Here is a 24404-nt window from a genome sequence, read left to right as displayed (position 1 = left end):
ATCGTTTTTCTGAAATGGTGTCAAAACGGCAGACAAGGAGCATGATCAGATGCACATTTGCTCACCTGTCAGAGTCTATGTACGTTTGTTGATCATCTTCCTCTAGGAACTTGTTGAGAACCTTCCCTGCCTTCTTCGCAGGGATGTATTCCTCATCGATCACGGTGGATTGTTGAGAGCCGAGGGCCTTCAAACATGCACTGTCAATTACTTCTCCTGTCGTCTCTTTAGGCAGCATTCTACTTTGGATGCCTTATGCAGAAACCTTCTTGAGCCTGTAAAAACGTCATTCATAAATCGCATGTAACTACTTGAAGGTCTTAAAACATGGGATCTATGTTTTTCTTGATTAATATGTACAACTGCTGAAACATTGCATCTCAACAATCAAAACGGACATTTGTGTCTTTGAATCATTACTAATCTATATCCTTTGATAGTAATCATAAATCAATCCATTCATGCCACTCTGTCGTGCTGTCTATCTCCTTTGTCGACCGTGCCCCAATCTCCATTCAACCATGCCCTGTCGCACGTGCTGAACTAAACCCAAAATCAAAACCAGGCTCAAGTCCAAGGACCCCTTTGTTCTCGATAGCGTGCACTAGCTAGATAAGAAGGGTCACCCCACCACACCCCCTTCCTTCCCTTCCATTCCGCTCAAACCCACGGGTACGGCGAAACCCACAAACGCAGTCAAGGCAGGCTATAATTACCTAGGGAAGGGGACTCTCTATGGCAACGCTCGTTCCCTTCCCCCCTTGCCACGCTCCCGTCCTCCCGTCCTCTACTCGCCTGCGCTTCCCTGACCCGAGAGTGCTGGCACGGCCGGCTTGCTCCCTTGGACTCTTGACGCCCTTCTAGCTCACCCTCGGCCAGCTCTTGCCCGCACGTAGTTGTTAGAGAGTACCTTGATGTGCTATCTTGCTCTCGCCCGAGCTGCTGGCTGACCTGTCCGATGATGTGTCCGGGCCGCTGCCTGCGTGTGTGGGCGTGACTCTGCACTCATCTCGTCATCCCACACCCCTAGACTACTGACCTGACCCTTCGCTCTCGCCTGACACATCCTCCTCCTCCTCCGCTCGTCCCTGCGCTCTAGCCTCGCTTGAGCGCTTGTCTGTACGTGTGGGTCTCAGCGAGGTCTTTGTGGCGATATCTGAGCTGTCATCTGCCCGTGTCGTCTCCTTGCTGCTCTGCTCTTGACTCCTTGCTGTGACCAGCATGCACAAGACAAGGCAGCTGGTTGTCGACTTCGAGTCAGAGAGCTGGGGCATCTGTGCTCGCCTTCGAGAGCGAGACGCCTTCGCCGTCCCCATCCGCGTCAGCCGCGTCAAGGCTGACTCCGAGGCTCATGCCAAGGGCGTGCAGGAGGGAGACTGCATCGTCAAGCTCGAGTACGACGACACCGTAGAGTACGTCCGTCACGACGGCAGACACCCCAAGCTGCTCGCGGGGGGCAGCTGTAGGGTCACCCTCGCCCGCGTCCTGCGAGACGCGTGCAGGTCGTGCGGGGCTAGCGACATGCAGGTCATCGAGCGAGACGCGATCGTCGTCTGCACGCATTGCGGCGTCGTCCATCGCTCGTCTCCCTACCAGTTCGTCTTGGTAGAGGGGCCCAAGAGCCCGACGTGCGCCGGGGGCAGCAGCGGCCCAGCTGCTGGCTCCAAGAGACCCGTCGATGGCGACGACGCCCGCGCCGGCTGCAGTAAGAGGGCTAAGCTCGGCGCCGCTGACGTCCCAGACCCCTACATGGCCGAGCTCAGAGGCCTGATCAGCGAGCTCGGCGAGAAGCTCGAGGTCACCCAGCAGGTCCGGCAGGAGGCCTTGGGGATCGCAGCCCGCATGCCTCGCAACAAGAGCAGGCTGGTTGTGTACGTGTCTGCAGCTCTGTTTCTGGCCTGCAAGGAGCTCGGCCAGTCTCGCACGATGCGGGAGGTCTGTCAGGCGACGGGGGCGGCCTTCTACAAAGTCTCGAGATGCGCCATGAAGCGGAACCAGGGCACGAGGCCGCAGGCCTACGACCAGCTGCTCGATCGCTTCCTAGGGAGGCTCGACCTCCCGCAGAGCTATGCTGCAGACGCCGTCAGGCTGCAGTCAGGCAGCCACATCCAGGGCGCTCCCGCTACTGTAGCCGCCGAGCTGATCTACAAGGTGTGGGCAGGGAGAGCGGGGGGGAAGGCGGACTTGAGGAAGGTGGCAGAGGCGTGCGGGGTCGGGGCGTCGTATCTGCAGGGGAGGATCAAGGCGAGGGACTGTCAGCGAGAGTCCAAGCCAGCGGTGACGGTGGGAGGGAGAAGATGAGCGCAGCGCCTCCTGTCAGGCATCTCCATGGCAGGGGTGAGAGATGATTTTGATTGAATAAATGTACATATTGTACATGGATCATACACACCGCAAGCAATTGCTACATCTTGCTCTCCTCTATTGCGTATCAAGGTCGCCCTACACCATGGCGTGATCTATGTCGCCCATTCCTCCCCGTCATCGTCACTCCCCGCCTTCCATCATCAACCTCAGTCCCTTCCTGTCCTCACCCACAAACCTGCCCCCACCCACCCCTGTCTCTCCGCCTTGTTTTCGAACAGAGTGCACTAGATAAGAAGGGTCACCCCACCACACCCCCTTCCTTCCCTTCCATTCCCGTCAAACCCACGGGTACGGCGAAACCCACAGCCTTCCATCATCAACCTCAGTCCCTTCCTGTCCTCACCCACAAACCTGCCCCCACCCACCTCCCCCCTTGCCACGCTCCCGTCCTCCCGTCCTCTACTCGCCTGCGCTTCCCTGACCCGAGAGTGCTGGCACGGCCGGCTTGCTCCCTTGGACTCTTGACGCCCTTCTAGCTCACCCTCGGCCAGCTCTTGCCCGCACGTAGTTGTTAGAGAGTACCTTGATGTGCTATCTTGCTCTCGCCCGAGCTGCTGGCTGACCTGTCCGATGATGTGTCCGGGCCGCTGCCTGCGTGTGTGGGCGTGACTCTGCACTCATCTCGTCATCCCACACCCCTTCGCTCTCGCCTGACACATCCTCCTCCTCCTCCGCTCGTCCCTGCGCTCTAGCCTCGCTTGAGCGCTTGTCTGTACGTGTGGGTCTCAGCGAGGTCTTTGTGGCGATATCTGAGCTGTCATCTTCCCGTGTCGTCTCCTTGCTGCTCTGCTCTTGACTCCTTGCTGTGACCAGCATGCACAAGACAAGGCAGCTGGTTGTCGACTTCGAGTCAGAGAGCTGGGGCATCTGTGCTCGCCTTCGAGAGCGAGACGCCTTCGCCGTCCCCATCCGCGTCAGCCGTGTCAAGGCTGACTCCGAGGCTCATGCCAAGGGCGTGCAGGAGGGAGACTGCATCGTCAAGCTCGAGTACGACGACCCTCGCCCGCGTCCTGCGAGACGCGTGCAGGTCGTGCGGGGCTAGCGATATGCAGGTCATCGATGTGGAGATGGCGAGATCAGCCATCCTTTTCGCGTCGCGGGCTTTCGTATCTCGCTCGATCTATCGTTGCGGTATACTCTGATTATTCTCGACGATTTCTGTTCGAAGACCACTCGAGTCGTTGCGGTATACTCTGATTATTTTCGACGATTTCTGTTGCAAGACCCACAATTTTCCCCTCTAGACCTGTACAAATCATCACCATTCGTCTAGAAATCATCACATTTGTCGGCGATCGCTCGATCGATCCGCGGCGGCACATACTTTGCTTGTCTTCTGCAAGTCGTTTCTCAATCTTTGTGCATTGCTCGTCAATCCTTGAAAAATGATCCTGCGGTATCTTGAGATAACAGGCGCCTGTGCTTCCACTTACCTCCATCGACAGCTTCAGATGCAAAGGAGGACGAGGATAAAGCCTACAAACCCGCCTCAATAAAATACTAGGAAACGAAGGAGGCAGCGAAAACCGTTGCTACAACCACGCAAGCGACGGCCTTTTTACTGTTCAAGTTGCCCCAAAAATGAGGGCCTACCAAGCTGTCTCACCCCCCATATCAAGATCTCTTTGTAGGAATAAATACCGGTGGCAGATTCACCCTACCCCACGGTTGAAACCCATCGATTATTCCCCGTTACCATGGCAGGAAGGTAAAAGATGGAGGGGAGGGGAGGGAAGCGGAGAGGAGGGGTGGATAGGGAGACAAGAGCGGAAAATCTGAGATGACTAGGGAAATTTCATGGCAGCGACTTGTTGAAGATTGAGCATGTTACCTCGAGGGAAACTAGAAGTTTCTCCTTACAGAGGCACACAAGTTGGCAGCGCGATTGAAACCTTGCTCTTTGCCGTTGAGATCTACAGCCACTTAAGATCCTCTCATTGTCTGTGTAATTGTTTTTAGAGAGAAGAATGATGCCTGGCTGTCAAATCTGGGCGGCAATGACCTATGACTGCTCTCACGTTCCCACTTGCAGGTCGTTTCTGCTTCTCTGCACCTTGCTTCTTCCTCTCAGTGCAAATGCATTGGTCTCAACTTCCATCGGACTTTCTGGTTCAAAGGCTACTACCTGGAAGCCAAGTTTTTCAAGACCATTTGGTATTTCCCTCAAGCAAAAGCAATTCGTACTCTCTCGAAGCAACCTCCGGTTTGACCTGCTTCTCATGTTCCTTTGTGCTGAAATGTGTTTTTGGATACAGAGGAGGAGCTACAGCAACGAAAGCTTCAGTTTTGTCCAGCGATCTTGTTCTTAAGACGTTGGCTCCTCTTTGTGGGCTTCTCGTCTCCATTGCAATGTTCTCTTCACCCCTCCCAGCTGTTCTCAAGGCTCAGAAGGATGGGGCCCTGGGCGAGTTGAATCTCCAGCCCTATCCAGCGCAGTGCGGAAACTGTGCTGCCTGGCTCACCTATGCACTTCTTGTGAAGGTTCACTTGCATTTTATCTAATCTTCCACTGGGTCTCTCACTGGCACAACAGAACGTCTGGATTGTCATCCCTAACATCGTGGGCTTGTCACTTGGACTTTTCTTCACCTACACCGGCCATGCCATGGGCAGCGTCCAGCAGAAGTCATCCATCATGAAGTCGTTTGTTAGTTATGCCTCTGCCATCGGCTTGGCCATCATCGCTGCCTTCTCGGGAGTTTTTAGCATCCCTGCCAAGGAAGTGATCGGCAGAGTTGGGATTGCGCTGTTGATGATCTACTACTGCTCACCTCTCGCAACTATCTCTACGGTGATCAAGACTAAGAACGCTCAATCCATCGATCCCTTGCTGACCGTGGCTGGTAAGGCATGCGGCATGCTCAATCACTGTTGCTGATTCATGTTGTGACGCAGGCATTCTTAACGGTCTGTTCTGGTTCATGTACGGACGGGCAATCAGTGACATCTACGTGTGGGGACCCAATGGCATCGGCGCCATCCTTGCTACCATATCGACGGCCTGCTACCTCGTGTACAAGAAGTAAAACCCATTTGGAAATCACAAGTGCCCTGAGGACCCTGGACGAGCCCTGGGGCTCGCACGGCACTGGCTGACGGCAGCAGATTGAGTTCGATTGCGCGGCATCTCAGCGGTCGGAGGGAGGTCGACCAAGGCCAGGAATTGAAACTTGCCAAGTTTCTTACTGGTGTAATAAATCTGATACCATGCGTGGCAAACTGACTCGTAGGATTGGGACTAGAATGTCGCTATATCGGTTTGTTTAGAAGGCAACCATTCCCGTCTCAGTCCAGCCTGCTCAGCCCATCAACAGCAGTGGACAAAGTTTCTCTCTCATGATCGATTTCCTCCAGTTGTCTAGACTGTTTCTGCTTTGCTCCAAAGACTGTTTGTTCCCCGACAGTCTCTGTACTGGGCTCACCTCAGAGTCTTTATCCATGGCAAAGTGATGACAGGTCGGAGACGGGGAGGAGAGGAGAGGAGCAGGAGAGGAGCAGGAGAAATGGACATGAGCTGTGGCTATGGCGACGAGGATGTAGGTGAGAAGGTCCGGTAGAGATGGAAGAGGAGGGATCGTGAGAGTAATCGATAGCAGCATGCGCCCCACGCTGTCCCTGGCAATGTTCTTGGTCCTCGCTTGCGAGCTTTCTCTTGCTGGTGACAACTCAAACTCGCCGAACTCGTTTGGAAACGGTCGAGGGTCTCAGCTGAATGAGTTGGTGAATGGCTTGCTGAAGCCAAGGACGATTCATCTCGGATCGGGTAGAAACAGCACATGGGATAATTCCTCACACCTTCGACTGAGAGAGGAGGCGAGAGACGAAGTTCAGAACCTGGAGCATTCAGTATGCAGGTGAATCTTGTGGCAGAGATCACCTGCCTCTGATGTTCCCGCTTTTGTGCTGGGTGTGCAGTGACACCGTCCACGAGAACCGCTCGCATGACTTCTCCTCCGAGCTCGGGGCCGACGAATCCATGATGGCGAACCTCTCAATGGGCCCAGGGCAGCCAAACGTGACGGGCAGCATGCAAGAGAGGGGAGGAGAGGCGAGGGGCTTGCTCGGCGGGACCTCGCGGTCCCACCATCGCGCCTCACGATTCACGCGTTCTCGTGAGTCTCCGCAGCGCTCGCTCGATCTCCCCGTAGCTCCTGCGTCGTCAAGCAGCGCAATCCCCCACGAGGCTCCCATGCTCTGCCAAGAGCTGTTGCCAGCAGGAATGCAGCGTGAAGGGCGACTGTGAGAGCGTGACGCGTGCACGACAGGTGACGGCAGGGAGAGCGATGCTCCGTTTCACGAGCGGGACACGGTTCCCTACCTTCTCAACAGGTGAGCCTGCACAAGTTTCGATCGCAGAATACATCCTGACGTGGAGTGCCGTCAAGTCTGAAGGACATAGTGCAATCATTCGAAGACAACCCTGAGTTGAAAACAAGTTGAATCGCTCTGTTTGCTTGGTTGCTCCCCAGCCCTTGATTTGTTCTCCGCAGAATCCGCTGGCCTCTTGCGAGATAGAATTCTTTTGGAGCTGCAAAAGGCACTCTAGCTAACTCTCCTCTTCCTCCTGACGAGTTGCTACCAGAGCTCGTACGACATCCCTTCCGTCCTGCCCCCAGATTTCGATATCTCCGAGGTGGCCATGAGGCGGCGCAACGGTAATGTGCTGATTTTCTAAGCAGGATTACAGCAGTTCAGACGACGACATGGCATGGGAGCCTCCTCCTTTTACGGGATCGCTGGAAGACATTCCTGCTGCTAAGGATTTCAATGGTGAAAAGCTTCTGGGCGACCTTCCGGACTTCATGGTGTCGACGATCTTGGCCAAACTTGATGGCCACACCCTCATGAAAGTGAGTCGAGGGGGCGATGGTCTTGCAAGCTCAGTGGTGCCAGATCACGGGAATGAACGAGAGGCTCAAGGAGCTCGGATCTGATGAATCGCTGTGGAAGAGACTCTGTCTCAAGGTTGCCCACGTGTGAATTTCAGTTTTGATTGCTCGTGACCAGGTCTGGCCATACCTCAAGCACGATGAGCAGGCCTGGAAATTCCTGCATCCCACACTCCGCTTGCATGATGACGACTGTTGGAAAAGGTTGATCCCTGATCTCTGTCTCTTCAAGTTGTTCCATGACATGCTTGTTGCAGTATCTACCCGATCATAACGTCGATTCCATCATGGCAGTCAACACTCTTTAAGAGCGGAAAAGTCGTGTGTGACTTGAACATCTACAACGTGGGGGGGCAGCAATGTCATGAGATATCTGCTCATTTGGTGGTTGAGCGACGATTTCCCATAGCACATGTAAGCCTGTTCCTTGCGCGTTAGCTGTCCTGACAGTGACCTGAAGCTGAGCAACTTTGTAACTCTTGAAACTGCTTCCATCTTATACTTCCAGCCTTGCACTCCGAACGATCAAGCAGGTTATGGTAAACCGAGAAGAGGGACTGTTGCAGTGTTTCATTTCGTGCCACAGACGGTTTCATCGAGTATTTGTTGGAAAGGGACCGGGTTGGGCTGGGAGTCGACGGAGATCAGCGAATCATGTACATTCCTCCGTGAGCGAGCCTCTTGCCTTTAAATTTGAAATCTGATATCCATACCAGATGCGAGTTTGTCCGGACCAACTTCTCCTACTCTGGTCCTGCATTGATGGGAGTTGTACAAGTAAGTGTGTCATGGTTGGGCTATACTTTGACGAGTCAAATATCAGTCGGCGCAATCATCGTGGTTTCAAGACTAGCAATAGTTGCTAGTCTTGTTTCGTTCTTCCGACCCCAAACTTGTAATGAAAAGTGAACAAGAATGAATACAGTCTATCTCAGTACTCAATAAATGCAGCAGCTAATGGTTGGCACTAGATGTTCAAGTCATAACGTGGTTCAAAACGAAATGCGTACTCTGCGATCATCTGCACGGTTAACGTAAATCTCGGATCATTCAAAGAAAAACCTTTTTGTCCGTTGTAGTTCGTATTATTCGAAGATGACCTGCTGCGGTCATGGTCCCTCTCTTGATAGCTGTTGTTCTCAGACTCTTGAAACGATTCAAAGCTCGTGATCTATGTGTCTAGGGTCAACCAACACAAGCAGATACTTTCTTCTTCGTCTCTCTCACCCTTAGTGCAGCATCGTAGTTGTTTGGGTTCAACGACATAGCACTCCTTCGGAATAGATTGACAGCAAACAGTCTGAATGAAACATGAGTCAGTCTTCGGCAACCAGCCCTACTCCTTACTCCTCGCCGCGCATTAACTTCAAGGAGCACACCGTCCCCTCAGGTCCGACGGTGAGCTGGGAGTTACCAGGCGTTATTGAGGAGGTCTAGACATCATTCTGCTTGCCTGCTTGATGTCGTCGAGGGGCATCCCCTCCAGGGAGATGTCGTTGACGTACAAGACGATGTCACCGACCTGAGACAAGGAGAGTGAGGGGCTGCAACATCCTGAACATCCCAGTCACTTGTATCTGGCCGCTCAGGTCTGCCGCAAAGCCAGGGACGATCTCTTCTACGTAGGTGTAGTATTCCTGTGACGCCGAAACCCTTAGAGAGTTGCGGAGCATTAAACAAGAAACAACGTTTGAGAGTCGCTCGAGCATCAGTCCGATACCAACCATTCGACCTTGTGATATAAGTCAGCTCTATCAAAGCAAGGATGAGATTCAATGCTCACGTTCTGGAGGGGGAGACTCCCTTTCCTTGTATACAATTCTGTCGACGGGAACTTCCACATTTACCACCTTCTCCACTGGGACTTCGATATGCTTCTCATACACTTTCTCAAAGAACTTTTCAACCGGCACCTTCAATTCATTCAGCGCTTTCAAACCTAAAGTCGTGGGTTGCGCACCTCCCTCTGTACGACTTTTTCGACTGGAATCTCTTGGATGATTTCTTTGATCACTATCTTGTCGATCAGGACCTCCACATCTCGGGTGACAATCTTCTCCACTTCGAAGGGAACCTGACATTGCAAATAGCTTCAGCTCTACAAGCCAGCGAGAGGGAGCGGGGGTGATGAAGACAAGAATGTGCAAAGGAAATCAAGATCAAGTCGCCAGCCTTACCTCCTTGACGACGACTTTTTCAACTGGAATTTCACGAATAACTTCTTTCTCCACAGGAATCTAGGAGTTGCTATAAGTATCACTAACAACCTTATCACTCTCTCACCTCCTTCACTATGACTTTCTCCATCGGCAATTTCGACCGCTCATTATCCAACAATCGCTGTGTGCCCATGGAAAGTAAGAACTATGCGTTCGCAGTGTCTGACAAGTTCTTACTCGGAGATGCCCAATCTCTTCCATCAACATCTCATTCTCACTTTTCAACGAAGAACAATTCTTGCAATGGTCATTCACAACATTAGGTTGAGTGTTGTCTTGAACTGGCTAGTAGATTCAAACAGGTTGATGAGCTCAAGCTTTGCATGGCATGGAAGATCACCATAACACTTCGATTTTGAATCACGGCTGTGGTCATGGGTTGAACCTGATTTACAGTCAAGACAATAAATGAACCTTACAAGGTCCACAAAAAGGCAAACCTGCATGCTGTTGTAGGGCATTGCTCGCATTGAAACTGTTTGTACAGGCTGTACCTGCTGAAAATTGTTGTACATCTGAGCAGTCGCATACTTTGGTTGAATGTTGTATTGCATCATGTTGTTATTAGCAGCATTCGTGGGAGATACAGCATATGTATTCATGTTCATGGCCTGCTTTACTGTTTCAATTGCTGAAACAAGATACATTGATTCGCTCACTTGAACAGAAGTGTTAAGTAGAGGTGGAGAGGAGCCATAGCTGGGCAGAGACCCGGCTGACGGTGACGCCATTAACTGCTTCTCTGTGAGCTAAGAGTAAATAGGTAAATAGACAGCTTTCGGATCCTCTGCATTCATTTATCTCCGTCTCTCCTTGGTTCACCCTGCTTCAATTCTCCTCTCATCTCTTCTTTGTTCACTGTAACCATGGTCCTCCATTCCTCCTCTCATCTTCCTTTGTTCACCCTCATCTGGTTCTCTTCCTCGCATCTCCCCCTCGCTCGCTCTACTCCGAACTTCCATCTCTCCTCGCTATCCTCCTTCGTCCCTCCTCCTCCTCCTCCTCCTCGTTCGTCCACTTAGCGCTCTGACAAGCGCCTTGGCATTTCAGTCCTCTTTCTACAACCCTCCCACCCCTACCCCTTCTCGTGAGTAGGTTACAGGGACAAGCACCCCTCCTGACTCGATTGCCCCACCCCCTTCCCGACCATCAACTGCATCCCCTCATTGGCTGGAGTAGGGTTGAAGGTGGTCGTAGTGGGCCTATGAAAGTTACTACTAGTCGGTCGTATACCAGTGCTATGGGAAACAATAGATAGCTTGTCCTAGGTAGCACATGGATCCGAGTCCTAGGATTAAAGTACAATGTTGGTCCTACATGGATACCAACGAGGGATAGCAACATGTCTTAGGAACAGGTTCATTTGCTGCTACACAAAGGGCCTTAGCACCTTGTACAATTACCTCCTAAGACCACAGTCATAATCCATGACCACCAGAGGTCCTAGGAAGTATTCTAGGGAACCTTTCCCCCCGCACCAAACCTGCGCAATGGCGTTCTCGAATGGCTATGGAGGATCCTCCGCCCCCGCCTCCCCTCCCCCGCCCTCCTCCTCCTCCCTCTCCTCTTCCATCCCCCCACTTCCATCCTCCTCCTCTCCATCCTCACTCTCATCTCGGAATGCTCCTCCTCCAACTCTTCCACCTTCGTTCCCCCAGCCGGACCAGTCTGTTGCACCGTCGGAACAAGTGGAAGAGACTGAGCAGGATGGAGGACTGGACGTTCAGGAGCTGATCGTTGAAGTATTACAGCTCAAAGGTCAGCTGAGGTCGATGAAAGAGAGGAACGGGAGGCTCGAGGAGGAGAACAACACTCTCAGAAGTCAAGTTGCCACTCTGGAAGCTCAGAGTCAGGCGTATCTCTCAGCTCACCGAAAGTTCGAGGAGGAGGCAAAAAGGGCCGAGCACTATGCCCTGCAGGCTACACACATTGACGAAGATGAAGACATGCGGGGGCTGAAGGAAGGAGAAGAAGGATATCAAGAAGCAAGGACCAAAGTACTGGAAAAGCGAGTGATTGCCATGGCAAAGAACGACTGCTGGATGCGAGCGCAGGTGGAACAAGCGAAGGATCAAGCAGCTGATGCTCGTCGCAGGCAGGTCGTTACTTGGCTCCCTCCTGTTTGCATCGAGAGTGAGAGTGGGTGCAGGTCGACGCAGAAAGGCTTGTGGGAGAGCTGCTGCGAGAGCGAAGGGGAGAAGAAGCTCTCCAGTGGAGCCAAGTGCCGCAATCCGGCACAGTCTATCGTCCACCTCAGGGATCGGAAATTTTTGCGGAAGACAAGGCTTATGCTGAGGTGAGCTCAATAGTGTGATGGAGGACCCTCACAGCGGTGACTTTTGTGTACAGGGCCTGCCGAGAACGATCCCATCCAGAGCAGCTCGATGTGCAGGTTCGTCAGTGTACTTTGAGCTTGTGTTGCATGCGAGTGTGCATGGAGGGCATGTGTTCAGCGGGTTTGAGTGTCCTCTTGACGATGTGAACCCACTCCCTGCTTCTGGTCGCATCCTTCAGACCGGCTCATCAAGAATCTTCAGGTCTGATTACCACTGCCTTGAGCAACGCTTCTTCTCTCCGTTCCACCGTTGGCAAGACATCAGCGAGCATGTCGTCGCAGTCAGTGGCACCGACAGCAAGACGTAAGTCACGATGATGCAGATTGACGCGAGTTGACGCTTCCAACCAGCTGGTAACGTGTGGGCGTGTCTGATGAACGGGGGAGCGGCAGGATCTCGGGTGGAGTTTGCGTGAAGGGAGGAAGTAAACAGCAGGAACCCGATTCTTGCTTAGTAAGAGCGATGATCGAAGGTGGCATGATGGGCTTGTCAAGTTGTAATTGGGTTAATCATCAGTGTGTAAGATACAGCTGGTTTCTTGCCTCCGGTTTCGAATACTATACACGTGTCGCTTCAACGTCATAGTGTGACAATGTGCATCCTAATCCTTGGACACAACAGCACCGCCCTTGTGGCTCCTCCTCTGGAAGATGTTTGACACCATGTTCACTGCCATGCCGCCCACACGAGCCACCAGACTTGCTCGCGAGCGCCACCTGGAAGCAGCTCAGAGGAGTAGGAGGAACAGAACAGCTGCATGCCTGTTGGCGCAGTCGATCACTCCATCCTCCAAGTACCTGTACTTCTTCTGCACCCATGGGTCAACCTGTGAGCCTATATTAGGTCGATGGTACACTTTCATTGCTCTTGACATCCTCACCTTGAAGGGGGCGATGGATTGTAAGGTGTTCCCTAAACCCTTGTAGTCTCCTGAGATGATTTCACCCGTCACAATTCCTAAGAGCTTGTTCCACGTCTGAGTCATTTTGGAGCTCTGCTCCTTGGACGACTGCCAGATCCTCATGCCAGGGATGTGACTGGCCCAGGCATCGACTTGCATGCACGCGTATCGAATGGGATGCGTCTCTCGCGATTCTTGTGGCAGGGCAGAGAGATTGTGCACATCGTCAGGGTTACAGTCGCCAGGATTTTGCGTCTCAGGTGGAGGAGAACTGAACAAATAGGTGAGGGCTTTGTAATTAAGAGTGGGTTCATATACCTGCGATCGCTGGTTTGGTTGGAAGGACAGGTTGAAACTTCTGGCATATTGGCATCTGTATCCAACGAGACCATATGCTCACAATTGTTCAGTGCAAACGAGTGAGATTTTCCTCGTTGCCCTGACCATAATATGTGAGTTCCCCAGTGTTGATATTTCATGGCACACCAGGAACGCAGACGCTCTCCTCATCCTCTCGTGGAATCTGTCCGAGAGATGTAGATGTACCTGCCGAACCGAACAAGTCAGAAGGCAGCTGGCGCTTGTAATACAATTCTTGCTCAACCTGTCAGACTTTCACCTTCCGCATGTTCTACCCGTGCTTTTGCAGAGTAGCTCATACCACACGATGAGAAGCCCTTGTTTGCTTTGATTCCACATGACGATGCAAGAGAACTCTTCTTTGTGGGAGTTGGAGCCCTTGGAGGAATTGCAGAACTTTTTGCTCCCCCTTCCTTGAGGATTACTGAGCTTGCGTGGGGCTCTAAAGCGGGGGAAGGGTCCCGTCTCTTCTGCATTCAAGTTCAGGAATGACAAGCAAACTATCTCGTACTTACGGCATTCCCTCTCCTATGCAACTTGACCAATGAACCTTTTTGATTGGATATTTCAAGGATTTTCTTTTCTAGGCATTCTTGTTGCATGTTGTCCATGTAGGTTAGCATTTCTTTGCATGCTGTAACACCAAAACGGTTGCTTTTCATGACATCTGCGCCAAGTTCCAACAGAACTGTACTCGTGTGCAAGCGACGATTGCGAACAGCCCAGTGCAGCGGAGTATCTCCGACGTCATTCGGGCAATTGACATCAACTCCAATACTCACCAAGTTAGATACTCGCTTGCTATCCCCTATTCCTGCTGCAGTGTGCATCGGGCTGTTTGGAAGACGCAGAGTATGAAGTTCTTGAAGGATATCTGGAGGCCAATCAAAATCCGGGTGGCAGATGCCGTCTGAAGCTGTGATTCCGTCTTCTCCGGCAAGTCGCATGTCTGCTCCGTACTGCAACAGTAACAAGACAGCACGAGGATGACAATTCCAAGTGGCAAAGTGAAGGGCCGAGCGTTTGTCGTCATTCACAGCATTGACATCTGCCTTTGCATCCAACAGCAGTTTCGTAGTCTCTACATGTCCCGAAGAAGCTGCCGACAGAAGAGGAGTGCTTCCTCTATTGTTCCGCGCTTCTAAGTCAGCTTTAAAATCCAGTAGAATCGAAGCAGAACCTGTCAGACATGGTCATGCAAACTACCATAATCATGCAAAGCTCACAAGTTCTGCCTCCCAACGCAGCATCATGCAGCGGTGTTGAGCAATTGCAGTCCATGCATGCAGCATTGGCTCCCAACACTAGCAGCATTCGGACAGTATCATGATGTCTGTAGGAAAATAGATAAACATACATGTCAACAGAGAAGTTGACAGACCCGTTCCATGCAGCGAAATGCAACGGACGACATCCATCGTTGTCTTGTGATTCAATATCTGCACGTCATGAATCAGAAATTGAATGGCATACAGTCAAAATGAAAAATGACCTGCACCGAGATTGCAAAGACATTTCACCATCTCTGAGTGACCGTTCAAGGCCTGTTTGATCCGTCATCCGGCAGTCTGCATCGTTGTGGTACCTCACCGCAAAGTGCAGCGAAGTTCTTCCATAAACGTCCCGTACACCCACATCAGCTCCAACAATCGTGACAAGTGCGGTAACAGTTTCACAATGCCTGCAAATGCCCAGAGTTCAGAGCCGGTTAAGAAAGAACCTTGCAAACAGACGTCAGAAACTCCGTACCCGTTTCGAGCTGCATCCATCAAAGGAGTCGCTCCATCTGTACTTCGGATCGCATGATCTGCACCCATCTCCACGAGCTGGACAGAACGTGAATACAATGAAGTCAGTTACGAGAAGGCAAACCTGTAACGCTGTCTGTGTGTGTCCATTCCAACATGATCCATGTAGCGCTGTCCTTCCGTTGTTTGTGCGAACATCGATCTCGGCATCGTAGGCAGCCAGCGCAATCACGTTCAAAGTATGACCACTCATGGCAGCATAGTGTACAGCACGACGGCCATCAAGATCTTCAATGTATTCGCCGATCAGTCTTGTAAAGTGGAATGGAAGATAATCGTACCGGATGCCATTGGATCGGCTCCCTTCTCGATGATGGAGACAACATCATAGCCGTCATGAGCAGCATGGAAGAGGCTGCAGAACCAAATTTCATTCATTTGGTGAGCGAACATTGCTCTCACCAGGTATTGAGAGATCTTTGAAGTGTGGCGTCAATGTTGAACCTGCCATTTCGCTCACATCTGAAACCGTGAAAATAAATTCTTTCTTACCTCGGCATTGACGGACGCGCACTAGACGTGTTTAAACATGAAAGAAGAGCTGGTAAACCGCCATAAAGCTGCACGAAAAATCAGCATTTCAAGACAGACAACTTGCGATAGTTAATGCTCCTCGAGCCTCAGTCACTTCATACAACGTTCTATTCCTCCTGTCCTTCTTGAATATCAGAAGGTCTTTTAATGGCTGTTGGTACGAGTGTTTCCTCTGTCGGCAAAATATACCATAAACACCGATTCGTACACGTCGTTCTCGCTTGTCTCGGCGACAATCTACCTGTACGTCTGAACACATGAAAATCATCCCCAACTACCGGGCTTCTCTCATCCACCACCTCTTATCAGAGTCTCATCCTCTTCATCGACATCTATCTTTCACATCACCATGACATACATCAGCCTTTGTTCCTCCTCCTTCTGCTTCTCCTCCTCCTTCCCTCGCCTGTCCAGTGCTGCAGGCATCTCCTGCATCTCCCGCAAGTAGCCAGCCTTTTACAAATATTTTTATATGGGTTTAAAAACTAGTGGTACTAATAGCGACCTGTTCGGTTATAAATAAACAGAAAAAAGTGCTAAATCAGACAACAGTTTGTACCACGGAAGGAATAAACATATTTTTAAGTTCCGTTCGATCCCAATATTTGAGACATTTTCATCCAAACCATATATTGTATTTTCAAATTGTATGGAGAGATGCAGAATTGGATCTTTGATTCGTTCAAATGCGAACGAAGAGGTCCATAACCTTACACAATGAGTCCAACCCACCATGAGCTAGCCTATTCACTATCCCTCAAATACACCGGTAGTCTCACCACCCACCTCAAGTACCGGTACTTTCAGGGGTGTACTGAGAGCCTCCAGAGGGCCTCTCCGACCAGGTCACCCTTGAAGACCAGTCCCGCCATGGCGCAGCAGCAACAACTGCAGCAGTGGAGGTGAGAGAGGAGGAAGATAGCGCGTTGCACGAGATGGCATGTACCATGCGGTAGCATCAGAATGGATCTCGGTTACTGAAGTGGCGATAGAAAGTGTTCTGATCAAGTTGATCTGAGCGCAGCGGCGGCATTGTCTTTTCAACTCTAACATTGTATGCGTATCAGAGAAGCCTTTTCGTGCTTTGCAGATCCACATCTTCCTCCTGGTCAAGGTGGGCGTAATTGACTTTGGGTTCAGCCTGTTTGACAGGACACAGGAACAATCAACACGAGAGAGCTCGGCCAATTGATCCGCGCACTTGGGAAGAATCCATCACAGGATGAGATGACCAATCTTCTCCGAGAGGTAACCAGCCTCCTGTTGAGGGTTCTTGTTATGTAATAAAACTCCTTGAACAGGTCGACCCAAATGGGGAAGGCAACATTGACTTCAACGCGTTTTGTAATCTTTGCCTGTGTCTCTATTCTCTTGTACGAACTTGACCCCCTGCCAGGCAATGTCATGGCGCGCCCCTTTCGACAGCCAGAAACAGAAGCTGAATTGCTGGAGGTAGTTTACCAGAGGAATTGTTTGACTCGTTGAGATGAGCATTGTTGCAGTCTTTTCGTGCTTTTGACAGAGATGGAAGCGGAACCATTTCCACACAAGAATTTCGAACTGTAATGAGGAACTTCGGGGAGCCTTTGACTGTGAGCAGCTTTCCCTGTTGAAGTTGTGAGCTTTGTAAAGACTTTTTTTCGTCACAGGACGATGAGGTTGATGAGATTCTGAAGGCCGCAGAGGCATGCGAAGTGAGAATCCTCTTCTACTTGTGAGTGCTGGAATGACTTGAGTTGTTGGCAAGGTTCAAAAGGGGGTATTGGACTACAGGCGATTCGCAAAGGTGTTGGGCAACCGTTGATGACAGCATGCCTTGTCATGGTTATTCAATTTCAACCGCATGATTTTAGATTGGCTCTATGTGATTGTTTGAGTATGATCGAAAAAAAAGTTTGTATTCTTCCTGAGAGCATCAAATGCTTCATACTAGCCTCATGATCTTAGCAATGTCGTCCAAGAGATCCATGAGTTCCTGCATGCCAGTTAAAGGTTGACATGAGTGAGCAACCTCCACGATTCCAAACCTGAAAGGGAAAATGTTTGATGTTGACCCGAATGGGATCATTCTTTCGCTTGTCATAGATCTCAACAAAGCTTCTGCTCATGTGTAACGTCATTCTGGAGCATCTTTGCATCATTCAGCATTCATACCCCTCTCGTTCTACACTGATCAGATTGTCAAGTGTGATCTTGTGCAACGATGTCTTCTTGTTCTTCTTCTTGCCATCTGCTCTCGCAGGTCATCGGGTCAAGTATGTTCTTGCCTTGCCAGTCACCTGGATCTGCTGGGATGATAATGAGCGCATCGGACGTGAGAAGAAGCAATCCTCCTCCGCCTTCGAGACGCTTGTAGATCGCTCGAGAATTAATGTCCAACTCCTTCTCCATCTGAGAGATTTTCATCGCCAAGAAACTACAACAAAAGCATGAATACCTTGAGAACTCGCTTTCGTTCAGTTCCAGACAGAAACTGGTATTGCAAGCTGTCTATTCTTAGCACAAAGTCTTGAAACAACGAGGTCGTCATACCTCTTGATATTTGCATCATCGAAATTATCTCTTGGCAAGTTTTCAGTGTGTTTGTGTATTTTTGATGTTCTCTCATGTTTGGGAGTTTCTGTTGCGATATCTTCATGCTCTTCTTCGTATTGCGCCTGCTTCTTTGGTCGCTTCTTTTCCGTCTCCCGTTCTTGTTTCTCTTGAAACGTTTGTCCTTGTTCGTCAGGGGCCGTCTGTCTTCTCTTCTGTTCCTGGCCTTCGACATTTTTGGTGGATGATTCCTGCTTACTTCCTCTACCGTCGTACTTTGGACTATCTTTTCCTCGATCGTTTGCGCGATCTGACCCCTGAGAGGAGATGAATAAGCTTCGAAAAGTGTCACATGTGGTTTCTACAACCTTCTTGACCTCGTCGGTCTTCTTCCTCACTGTCTCGAAGAATTTTGCAAGCTATGGTATTCAAGTGGCATCAGAAGTTGGTGTAACTTGTATCTTTGTACTGACCTGACTGACATTATAGGAAGTGAATCTCCCAGCGGTCATCACAACCCTGTGGTTTGGTCCATAGATTTGTACGATATCGTCACTTCCGACATCCACGCTTGTGATGTCACTGTTTCAAAGATTTTCAAAGTATTAGCATATCACACAACAGTGGAACAAGCTTCTGACATCACCTGAAGGGAACGCTTCGTGGTTGCATTGTATTCTTGCTCAAGAAATACAACGTTTTTGAGTCGAAGCCAAGTACTCCCTCACTGCCCTTAAGCTGTGAAATGTCAGACAGTCGATGGAACCAATTAGACAAATTGCCTCAAAATCGAACTTTAGCTTCGCTTCCCTCTCCCCATCCGGATGCTCTTCCATATGAGCTTCTTTTTTCTTCCTATCCTCTTCGAGATCTCCTGAATCCCCAGCTCTCTTGTTCAGTTTTACACCCATGAGGTACACCTCTTCTCCTCCTGCATAATATCCTCCACGTATCCTAGAAACCTCATCAGAACTTAAAAAAAGAAAGAAATGAAGAGGGGAAGTACCAAATCCCGGACAACTTGGAAAGCACATTCTTGAATTCTTGCTTCGTCGGAGCTCTCTTTGAGCTCTCTAGAAGCCAACCAGAGCTCTCAGTCAGGTTAATCTGCTCAGGATTGGATGATTGAAATCTTGTAACAGCATTCGGAAGACCTGAACTTGGTGCAGGAATGCCAGAGGAGGCAGAACATCGAGCAGGCCGATCTTCAACTTGTCGGAGACAAGGACGACGTCCCACTTGTCATTCACAGAAGATCTCTGAAAATCTCCATTGTATCCCCAAAATCCAACCTTGTACTCGAGCGATCCCTGTTCAATTACGCAGGACTAAGAAATGTAACACCAACACATTGGGAAAGACCTACCCCGTAAAAGTTTGACTTGTCGCCGATGAAACTTGCCGGTGCCGCGAACCACCAACTTTGCTGGGGATTAAAGACTATCGTAGACAACTCAGTTCATTGCGTCACCTATTTGGTCCATCGTCCTTTCCGCTGAGCATGAGAGGAGCATGTGAGATTTTAACGCTTCCACTATCCTTCCCCACTTTTGACCATCCCTCGCTGCTTTCGATGAAACTAGAGCTTACTCCACTTGCAAAACCAAATCAGACCACTAGCTTGAACAGCGAATTCCTTACCCTGCGATATCCAGCGCAAAGACACTTAGAGAATGAAGTAGAGGTATAATAGGCAGAAGAAAGCGCATCTTCGGCATATCCAATATCCACCCTAGCGCTAAAACACTGGTTCTTGATCAATATACATCGATCTGCCAAAAACAAAAAGAAAAGGAGTCACTGCTGGTGCTCGTTCAATCATTCTGTTTCTTCTCGCTCTCCCTCATCAAACGCACTTGGCTTGAGGTACTCTAAACCAGCCCCGAACCCTAGCCCCGTCTCTTGCTCTCACAACTCCTCTGTCCCTTCTTGCCCCGCTTCACTTGGTCGTATCCTTTGTGACGTTTACTGTCTTCTCTCCTGTTCTCCCTGCCGCCTCTCGCCATCGTCGCTCTCCCTTCATGCGGGATACCACTGGCCCATAGAAAGCAAGGAATCCTTAGAGCGAGACTACCCACCCCTTCATAACACCCTACCAGCTCAAATCCAACAATTCTGTAGAGAAGATGGGGTGATCTGACCCACTACGACCCACGGTAGGTCAAGGGGGTACGTGGATGGATGAGTTGGATGAAACTGCCGGGCCGGGCCGCGCGGCTGACTGACGTCACCCGGTCACTAGAACTTCCGAACTTTGTAACTTTGTAACTTTGTAACTTTGTAACTTTGTAACTTCAAACGGTTTTTCCTTTCGCTTAAAATTGAAATACTTCGATGACCGGTGGTTGCCAATCCTTTCCTTGTGCCAAAAGATGGGTAGGGGTGGGTGATCAAATGGGAGAGTTCCATGGCAGTGGCGGGCGGCTCGAAACGATGTCGTGGAATGTCGGTGGAGAAGAAGATGAGAGGGAAGCGATGGCTTTCAAAAGGAACATAAGAGCAGAATAGGCGGACGAAAAGATGAGGTTGAGCATGGTGGGGAGGGAGAGAGAGGAAAGGTCAGAAGGAGAAGGTAGATTCAACAGGATGTTGCGATGACAGGGCCAAAGGGTTCAGATTGCAAGGGAAAGAGGAAGAATACCATAGAGACGAACCCAGTGCAAGATATTGATTATGCGGAGAGAAAGTGGAGGGTAGTGTCGATGTGCTTGAGCTACCTGAGCACCAAGTTTCTTGCTTGCAATGTTGTCGTGTGATCTTACATTCACTTTATTTGGATCTTGAAGCTTTCATCATAGAATGCTTCATTTCCTGGTGCTCTCTTGCGGGATGGAAAGATAAAGTTATCCACACGGGTCGTCACGCAAGAGGTTGAAGAATGATCATCAGAAGTTGATTGAAACATGGCTAGACACCGCGTTCAGGTGTGCAAGTTGAAATCAAAGCAATCGCTTACCCGATTCTCAGATTTACCTGTCGTTGATAGTCGTGAGTTTTCTTGGTTGTCATTACTGCCAAGGTGCTCTTGTTTGTTGTGAGTGATATCTTCATTCACCCTACCCGTAGGTTCTCCGGCTGCAGTGCCATCAACCATTGGGTCCTTTCCACAACCTGCTAATGTTGTGCACCAGGGTGATAAGAAAGTTCCTGATGCTTGTTCATGTCTCATTTTTGTTTATTCTTTGCACAAGATGTTAGCGCAATGGCAGCTTCCATAGAAGAAAGTATCAGCTGAATCCCTCTCGTGCTATGCGATGTCAAGCTGTGACATGTTGATACGACAGGTACATCCCATGCAGTACAGCAAGAAGAACAGGAAGACTTGTCAATGGGAGGAGGAGATTCCAGCAGATTTCGTTTGGAGAGTGAGCAAGCAAGGACCTCACCTACGGAGCTGCAGGACGAAGCAGTGCATTACAGTGACGATGGAACTCTTCAAAATACCTCAGGAGCCATGGATCCTACGGTAGCTGATGGAGCGAAGCAGTCACGGGAAGTCTGTACAGATGCAGAGGAGCTCTCAAGGAAACCTCCTTCAAGATCGGAACCTGAAGCTGAGGATCACAACACAGGACAACAGGTGGTCGATGCTCAGCCGGAATCCTCGGTGAAGGACCAGCCCTCCCAGGACGCTGCTGCAATATCAAAGGATGCCGACCATCAGAACAACTTTGAGCATGATGGCTCTGGGAAGTCAACTGCAGGTTCATCAGCACATCACCCCGACATTATACCAAAGCAAAGTGAAGGCAAGGAGGAATCGTCATCGAGAGTGAGTGGTGACACCATCCAACTGTGTCCTGGTGATGGAGTTGTCAGGGCTTGGTTGCTTACCGTGGGGATGAAAAGGGCGTCGGTAATTGAACAAGCTATGGGAGTTAATTCTGAGATGTTGTAGTGGGCATGGTCTTCAAATCAGCCACGAAGTTAGCGCGAGTACGGAAACACTCGCAAAGATGAAGTTGGGTGTCTCACTCAACGTCTTGGCAGGCATTCGGCTATTATTTTTGCACAGCCATTGAGAAATCAACTGGGAATCGTGAGCAATGCACGCTGAGCCCAGAAAAACTTGAAGCAGGTAAAGATTCTGGATTGATTCAGACACTACCGGTCGAGTTGGTGACAAAGTTGATGCGTTTGTGTCAGCAAACAAAGCCATAGCCGCTGTGAGCGACACGACCAAGGTCATCGCTGCTGAGAAAGTGAGACATTAAAGTGCTAGCAGGCTCTGTTGAAGCACACACCTCGCATGTTCGATCAATCAAGACAGTATTTGGATCAGGTCAGTTTTGGGTCTGGATGCCTGTAACGTGAAGAGGTTGCCCAAAGGCTGCACAACACGCTGTAGAAAAGGCGTTGGAAATCGCCGTCATTGGAGGTTCTGCCTTGTTGTCGGTGGTCTTGCCCATTTGTAAGCATTGTTTTCATAGGCAATGCTTTAGACGTTGCAACGACTGTAGGAATGCAGGTGCGGGCATGGACAACTTTCTCCATCGATCACACCCCTCGTGTAGGTCGCATTGGCTACTCAAAAACAGATTGTCAGTATAGTGCGGTCGCCTCAGGGACAAGCTGTGCAAGTAAGCCCTTTCACTATAGCAACACGACACTCACGAGGAACAGATCTGGGCATACAAGAAGGCTCAGAGCATGATTGAGCTGGCCAAGGAGGCTGTCAAAGTTGGTGTCGTGTATCTTGTGAACCAAAATGAATTTTTAAGTGCAGGTGTCTGTCAATCGAGCTCTGTGGCGCATTGCTGATTCGAGCGCATGGCTTCCTTCTCCCTCACGCAGGTTGATCCCTCGGATGGAGAATTTGATCTCACTTGTTGGTGCCCAGGGATTATCCCATGGGCTCATTCTTCATCTATCAGGACACGAACAACATACACGCGCTGATACCCGTGTTTACAAAGAAACACGAGTATCTTGGAACATTCTGGGACGATTCCATCAAAGATCAGGAAAGAGGAACAAATGGCGGATTGGTTGTTGCAGGAGGAGCGACCAAATGTGCAGATGAATGTTGGCGAATGACAGCCAAAGCAAGTACGTCCATGCAAAACAAAGTGGTCCTGGTTAAATTATCTGCAGTCGAAGGATGTCAAGGGTTTGAATTCGTGGGGAATGGACTTCAAGACCACCGATCAAGGGCAACTTGCGCAGTGAGTTCTGACACGTGTTCAAGATCTGGTTGACTGATGGTTTTCTTAGATTTGTCGCTCCTTTGTGTGGTATGCTATGGATCATGAGAATGTGAAGTTGAGGGGCAAGTGCTTTGCCATCACCACGTCTACATGGGCTCCGGGTGCATGTTGCAAAATGTATGGCCTCGTCTTTGCTGAGATGTCTTGCAGCGTATGAGACAGGTGTGATCAGTGGATATTTTCAAACAAGCGATGGTGGAAATTCTGGCTCTGAGGAAAATGTCGGAGCAAAGGTTAAGGCAAGAAATATCCTGCAGGTGTCTAAATATTCGTAGGCTGAATCCGTGGACTTGATAACATCGTCTACAAGTCCCACAGATACTCGAGAAGTAAACTCTGTGATGATTTAGAAGGTCGCCCAGTGGTTCGGGCAGATTAATTGTTTCGACAGGACTCTATTGAAGGACTGGGCGAGGGACAGGTGCAGACTCCAGAGAGTACGAATTCAGCGAATTCGGATGCGACAGGTAGGAACAAACATTTTATTTGATCTATTTACATACATACGATACACTTACATGTTTACATTCAAGAAGCTTCATCAGGTCCATCGACGGATTCTTCCAACGGAGAATGACCTCGCTTGTTCTTGAGCTCCTTGTTGGCTCCCTTGGAGATCAAATAATTGACAAGTTCTTTGTAGTTAAAGATGTTTGCTAGATGCATCGGCGAGTTCCCTTCACTGTTTTGGAAATTGATGTCAGCCTTGTTCCTCAAAAGAAGTTTCACAATTCTCTGCAGCTTCAAAGTCAGAAGAATCTCAAATAGAAATCAATATACAAATACGAACCAGATGTCCGTGGCTTGCAGCCACACAGAGCAGAGTGTTGTTCTTGGGTCCATATTGGTCATCGACAGACACTTCAGAATCTTGTATTGCCTTCTCCAGCTCTCTGTACCTCCCATACTTGGCATACCGGAAGGCGTTTCCAAGTGAACTTCGATCCACTTCCCAATTTCCCTTGGATAGCTTTGACTCCAGTCCAACCATGTCGTGATGCTTTTTAGCAGCAACTTTTCGTACCCAGCCCACATTGTTCGCAACAATCAAACGACGAACCGATGATTGAAGAACAATGCAACCATAATACTGCATGAACAAGGAAGAAACACTGACCCTTCTAACACAACTCTGAAGTACTTGACATGCCCGCTCGGCCCTTGCGGCTGCCAGCTGCTTCGTGCCTCGTGACCTCCTCGCCTGCTGCCTGATGTACGCCTGCAGCCTCTCTGCTGCTGACCTCCTCTCTG

At 50.0% G+C, this 24404-nt stretch overlaps 12 protein-coding genes across 12 annotated transcripts; 8 read left to right on the top strand and 4 right to left on the bottom strand.

The window, feature by feature from the left end:
• Positions 1-1221: 1221 nt before the first annotated feature.
• GUITHDRAFT_106376 (hypothetical protein) lies at positions 1222-2301 on the top strand (the record flags this gene model as incomplete). Its single annotated transcript, XM_005834751.1, has 1 exon — positions 1222-2301. One exon carries the CDS (start codon positions 1222-1224, stop codon positions 2299-2301), a length of 1080 nt encoding a protein of 359 aa, XP_005834808.1.
• Positions 2302-3181: 880 nt separating this feature from the next.
• On the top strand, positions 3182-3509 carry GUITHDRAFT_106375 (hypothetical protein; the record flags this gene model as incomplete). The annotated part of the gene is made up of 2 exons (XM_005834750.1): positions 3182-3354; positions 3395-3509. 2 exons carry the CDS (start codon positions 3182-3184, stop codon positions 3507-3509), a joined length of 288 nt encoding a protein of 95 aa, XP_005834807.1.
• A 1207-nt stretch (positions 3510-4716) lies between these two features.
• On the top strand, positions 4717-5393 carry GUITHDRAFT_106374 (hypothetical protein; the record flags this gene model as incomplete). Its single annotated transcript, XM_005834749.1, has 3 exons — positions 4717-4848; positions 4901-5210; positions 5263-5393. 3 exons carry the CDS (start codon positions 4717-4719, stop codon positions 5391-5393), a joined length of 573 nt encoding a protein of 190 aa, XP_005834806.1.
• Positions 5394-5810: 417 nt separating this feature from the next.
• Positions 5811-6787, top strand: GUITHDRAFT_151981 (hypothetical protein). Its single transcript, XM_005834748.1, has 3 exons — positions 5811-6221; positions 6283-6610; positions 6753-6787. The coding sequence occupies exons 1-2, from the start codon at positions 5965-5967 to the stop codon at positions 6608-6610; spliced, it is 585 nt and encodes a 194-aa protein (XP_005834805.1). The 5' UTR covers positions 5811-5964; the 3' UTR covers positions 6753-6787.
• A 371-nt stretch (positions 6788-7158) lies between these two features.
• Positions 7159-8216, top strand: GUITHDRAFT_151980 (hypothetical protein). The gene is made up of 8 exons (XM_005834747.1): positions 7159-7217; positions 7261-7332; positions 7375-7460; positions 7514-7670; positions 7717-7795; positions 7843-7924; positions 7973-8033; positions 8080-8216. Exons 1-8 carry the CDS (start codon positions 7212-7214, stop codon positions 8107-8109), a joined length of 573 nt encoding a protein of 190 aa, XP_005834804.1. The 5' UTR covers positions 7159-7211; the 3' UTR covers positions 8110-8216.
• Positions 8217-8223: 7 nt separating this feature from the next.
• GUITHDRAFT_106372 (hypothetical protein) lies at positions 8224-10083 on the bottom strand (the record flags this gene model as incomplete). Its single annotated transcript, XM_005834746.1, has 12 exons — positions 8224-8427; positions 8484-8556; positions 8696-8778; positions 8828-8893; positions 8945-8988; positions 9040-9169; positions 9217-9330; positions 9434-9493; positions 9540-9596; positions 9653-9712; positions 9816-9860; positions 9916-10083. The coding sequence occupies 12 exons, from the start codon at positions 10081-10083 to the stop codon at positions 8224-8226; spliced, it is 1104 nt and encodes a 367-aa protein (XP_005834803.1).
• An 819-nt stretch (positions 10084-10902) lies between these two features.
• GUITHDRAFT_162593 (hypothetical protein) lies at positions 10903-13151 on the top strand (the record flags this gene model as incomplete). Its single annotated transcript, XM_005834745.1, has 8 exons — positions 10903-11574; positions 11625-11771; positions 11825-11867; positions 12013-12114; positions 12162-12530; positions 12576-12639; positions 12694-12983; positions 13031-13151. The coding sequence occupies 5 exons, from the start codon at positions 10903-10905 to the stop codon at positions 12224-12226; spliced, it is 1029 nt and encodes a 342-aa protein (XP_005834802.1). The 3' UTR covers positions 12227-12530; positions 12576-12639; positions 12694-12983; positions 13031-13151.
• Positions 13152-13572: 421 nt separating this feature from the next.
• On the bottom strand, positions 13573-15100 carry GUITHDRAFT_69134 (hypothetical protein; the record flags this gene model as incomplete). The annotated part of the gene is made up of 3 exons (XM_005834744.1): positions 13573-14252; positions 14793-14898; positions 14945-15100. Coding segments are annotated over 3 exons (942 nt in total), but the record flags the coding sequence as incomplete, so codon positions are not given.
• A 1140-nt stretch (positions 15101-16240) lies between these two features.
• Positions 16241-17299, top strand: GUITHDRAFT_86224 (hypothetical protein). The gene is made up of 8 exons (XM_005834743.1): positions 16241-16316; positions 16482-16528; positions 16574-16662; positions 16716-16758; positions 16811-16866; positions 16917-17006; positions 17064-17108; positions 17162-17299. The coding sequence occupies exons 1-8, from the start codon at positions 16285-16287 to the stop codon at positions 17216-17218; spliced, it is 459 nt and encodes a 152-aa protein (XP_005834800.1). The 5' UTR covers positions 16241-16284; the 3' UTR covers positions 17219-17299.
• Positions 17300-17338: 39 nt separating this feature from the next.
• Positions 17339-19952, bottom strand: GUITHDRAFT_162590 (hypothetical protein; the record flags this gene model as incomplete). Its single annotated transcript, XM_005834742.1, has 14 exons — positions 17339-17389; positions 17442-17514; positions 17569-17644; positions 17694-17805; positions 17852-17900; positions 17947-18263; positions 18315-18365; positions 18420-18528; positions 18593-18684; positions 18867-18900; positions 18953-19053; positions 19101-19256; positions 19588-19718; positions 19859-19952. 14 exons carry the CDS (start codon positions 19950-19952, stop codon positions 17339-17341), a joined length of 1446 nt encoding a protein of 481 aa, XP_005834799.1.
• An 836-nt stretch (positions 19953-20788) lies between these two features.
• GUITHDRAFT_162589 (hypothetical protein) lies at positions 20789-23486 on the top strand (the record flags this gene model as incomplete). Its single annotated transcript, XM_005834741.1, is given in 19 exon segments — positions 20789-20870; positions 20914-20965; positions 21013-21078; positions 21138-21170; positions 21231-21526; positions 21575-21718; positions 21937-22024; positions 22093-22148; positions 22172-22228; positions 22276-22357; positions 22377-22414; positions 22461-22526; positions 22570-22644; positions 22673-22740; positions 22787-22995; positions 23041-23111; positions 23161-23254; positions 23304-23410; positions 23472-23486. 19 exon segments carry the CDS (start codon positions 20850-20852, stop codon positions 23484-23486), a joined length of 1638 nt encoding a protein of 545 aa, XP_005834798.1. The 5' UTR covers positions 20789-20849.
• Positions 23487-23624: 138 nt separating this feature from the next.
• On the bottom strand, positions 23625-24404 carry GUITHDRAFT_151976 (hypothetical protein). The gene is made up of 2 exons (XM_005834740.1): positions 23944-24404; positions 23625-23888 (listed from the first exon to the last, which is right to left on the bottom strand). Exons 1-2 carry the CDS (start codon positions 24142-24144, stop codon positions 23682-23684), a joined length of 408 nt encoding a protein of 135 aa, XP_005834797.1. The 5' UTR covers positions 24145-24404; the 3' UTR covers positions 23625-23681.

This window comes from Guillardia theta (genome assembly GCF_000315625.1).
Source record: "Guillardia theta CCMP2712 unplaced genomic scaffold GUITHscaffold_24, whole genome shotgun sequence".
Classification (NCBI taxonomy): domain Eukaryota; class Cryptophyceae; order Pyrenomonadales; family Geminigeraceae; genus Guillardia; species Guillardia theta.
This window is presented reverse-complemented; position numbering and strand designations above follow the sequence as displayed.

Coding starts and splice junctions, on each gene's coding strand:
- GUITHDRAFT_151981 (XM_005834748.1), top strand. CDS start 5,965: ATGCGCCCCACGCTGTCCCTGGCAATGTTCTTGGTCCTCGCTTGCGAG. Junction 6,222..6,282: donor CTGGAGCATTCAGTATGCAG/GTGAATCTTGTG, acceptor CTGGGTGTGCAG/TGACACCGTCCACGAGAACC.
- GUITHDRAFT_151980 (XM_005834747.1), top strand. Junction 7,796..7,842: donor GAACGATCAAGCAGGTTATG/GTAAACCGAGAA, acceptor TTCGTGCCACAG/ACGGTTTCATCGAGTATTTG. Junction 7,925..7,972: donor CGAATCATGTACATTCCTCC/GTGAGCGAGCCT, acceptor TATCCATACCAG/ATGCGAGTTTGTCCGGACCA.
- GUITHDRAFT_86224 (XM_005834743.1), top strand. CDS start 16,285: ATGGCGCAGCAGCAACAACTGCAGCAGTGGAG. Junction 16,663..16,715: donor TGACCAATCTTCTCCGAGAG/GTAACCAGCCTC, acceptor CTCCTTGAACAG/GTCGACCCAAATGGGGAAGG. Junction 16,867..16,916: donor CAGAAGCTGAATTGCTGGAG/GTAGTTTACCAG, acceptor GCATTGTTGCAG/TCTTTTCGTGCTTTTGACAG.
- GUITHDRAFT_151976 (XM_005834740.1), bottom strand. CDS start 24,144: ATGGTTGGACTGGAGTCAAAGCTATCCAAGGGAAATTGGGAAGTGGAT. Junction 23,889..23,943: donor CTGCAAGCCACGGACATCTG/GTTCGTATTTGT, acceptor TTGAAGCTGCAG/AGAATTGTGAAACTTCTTTT.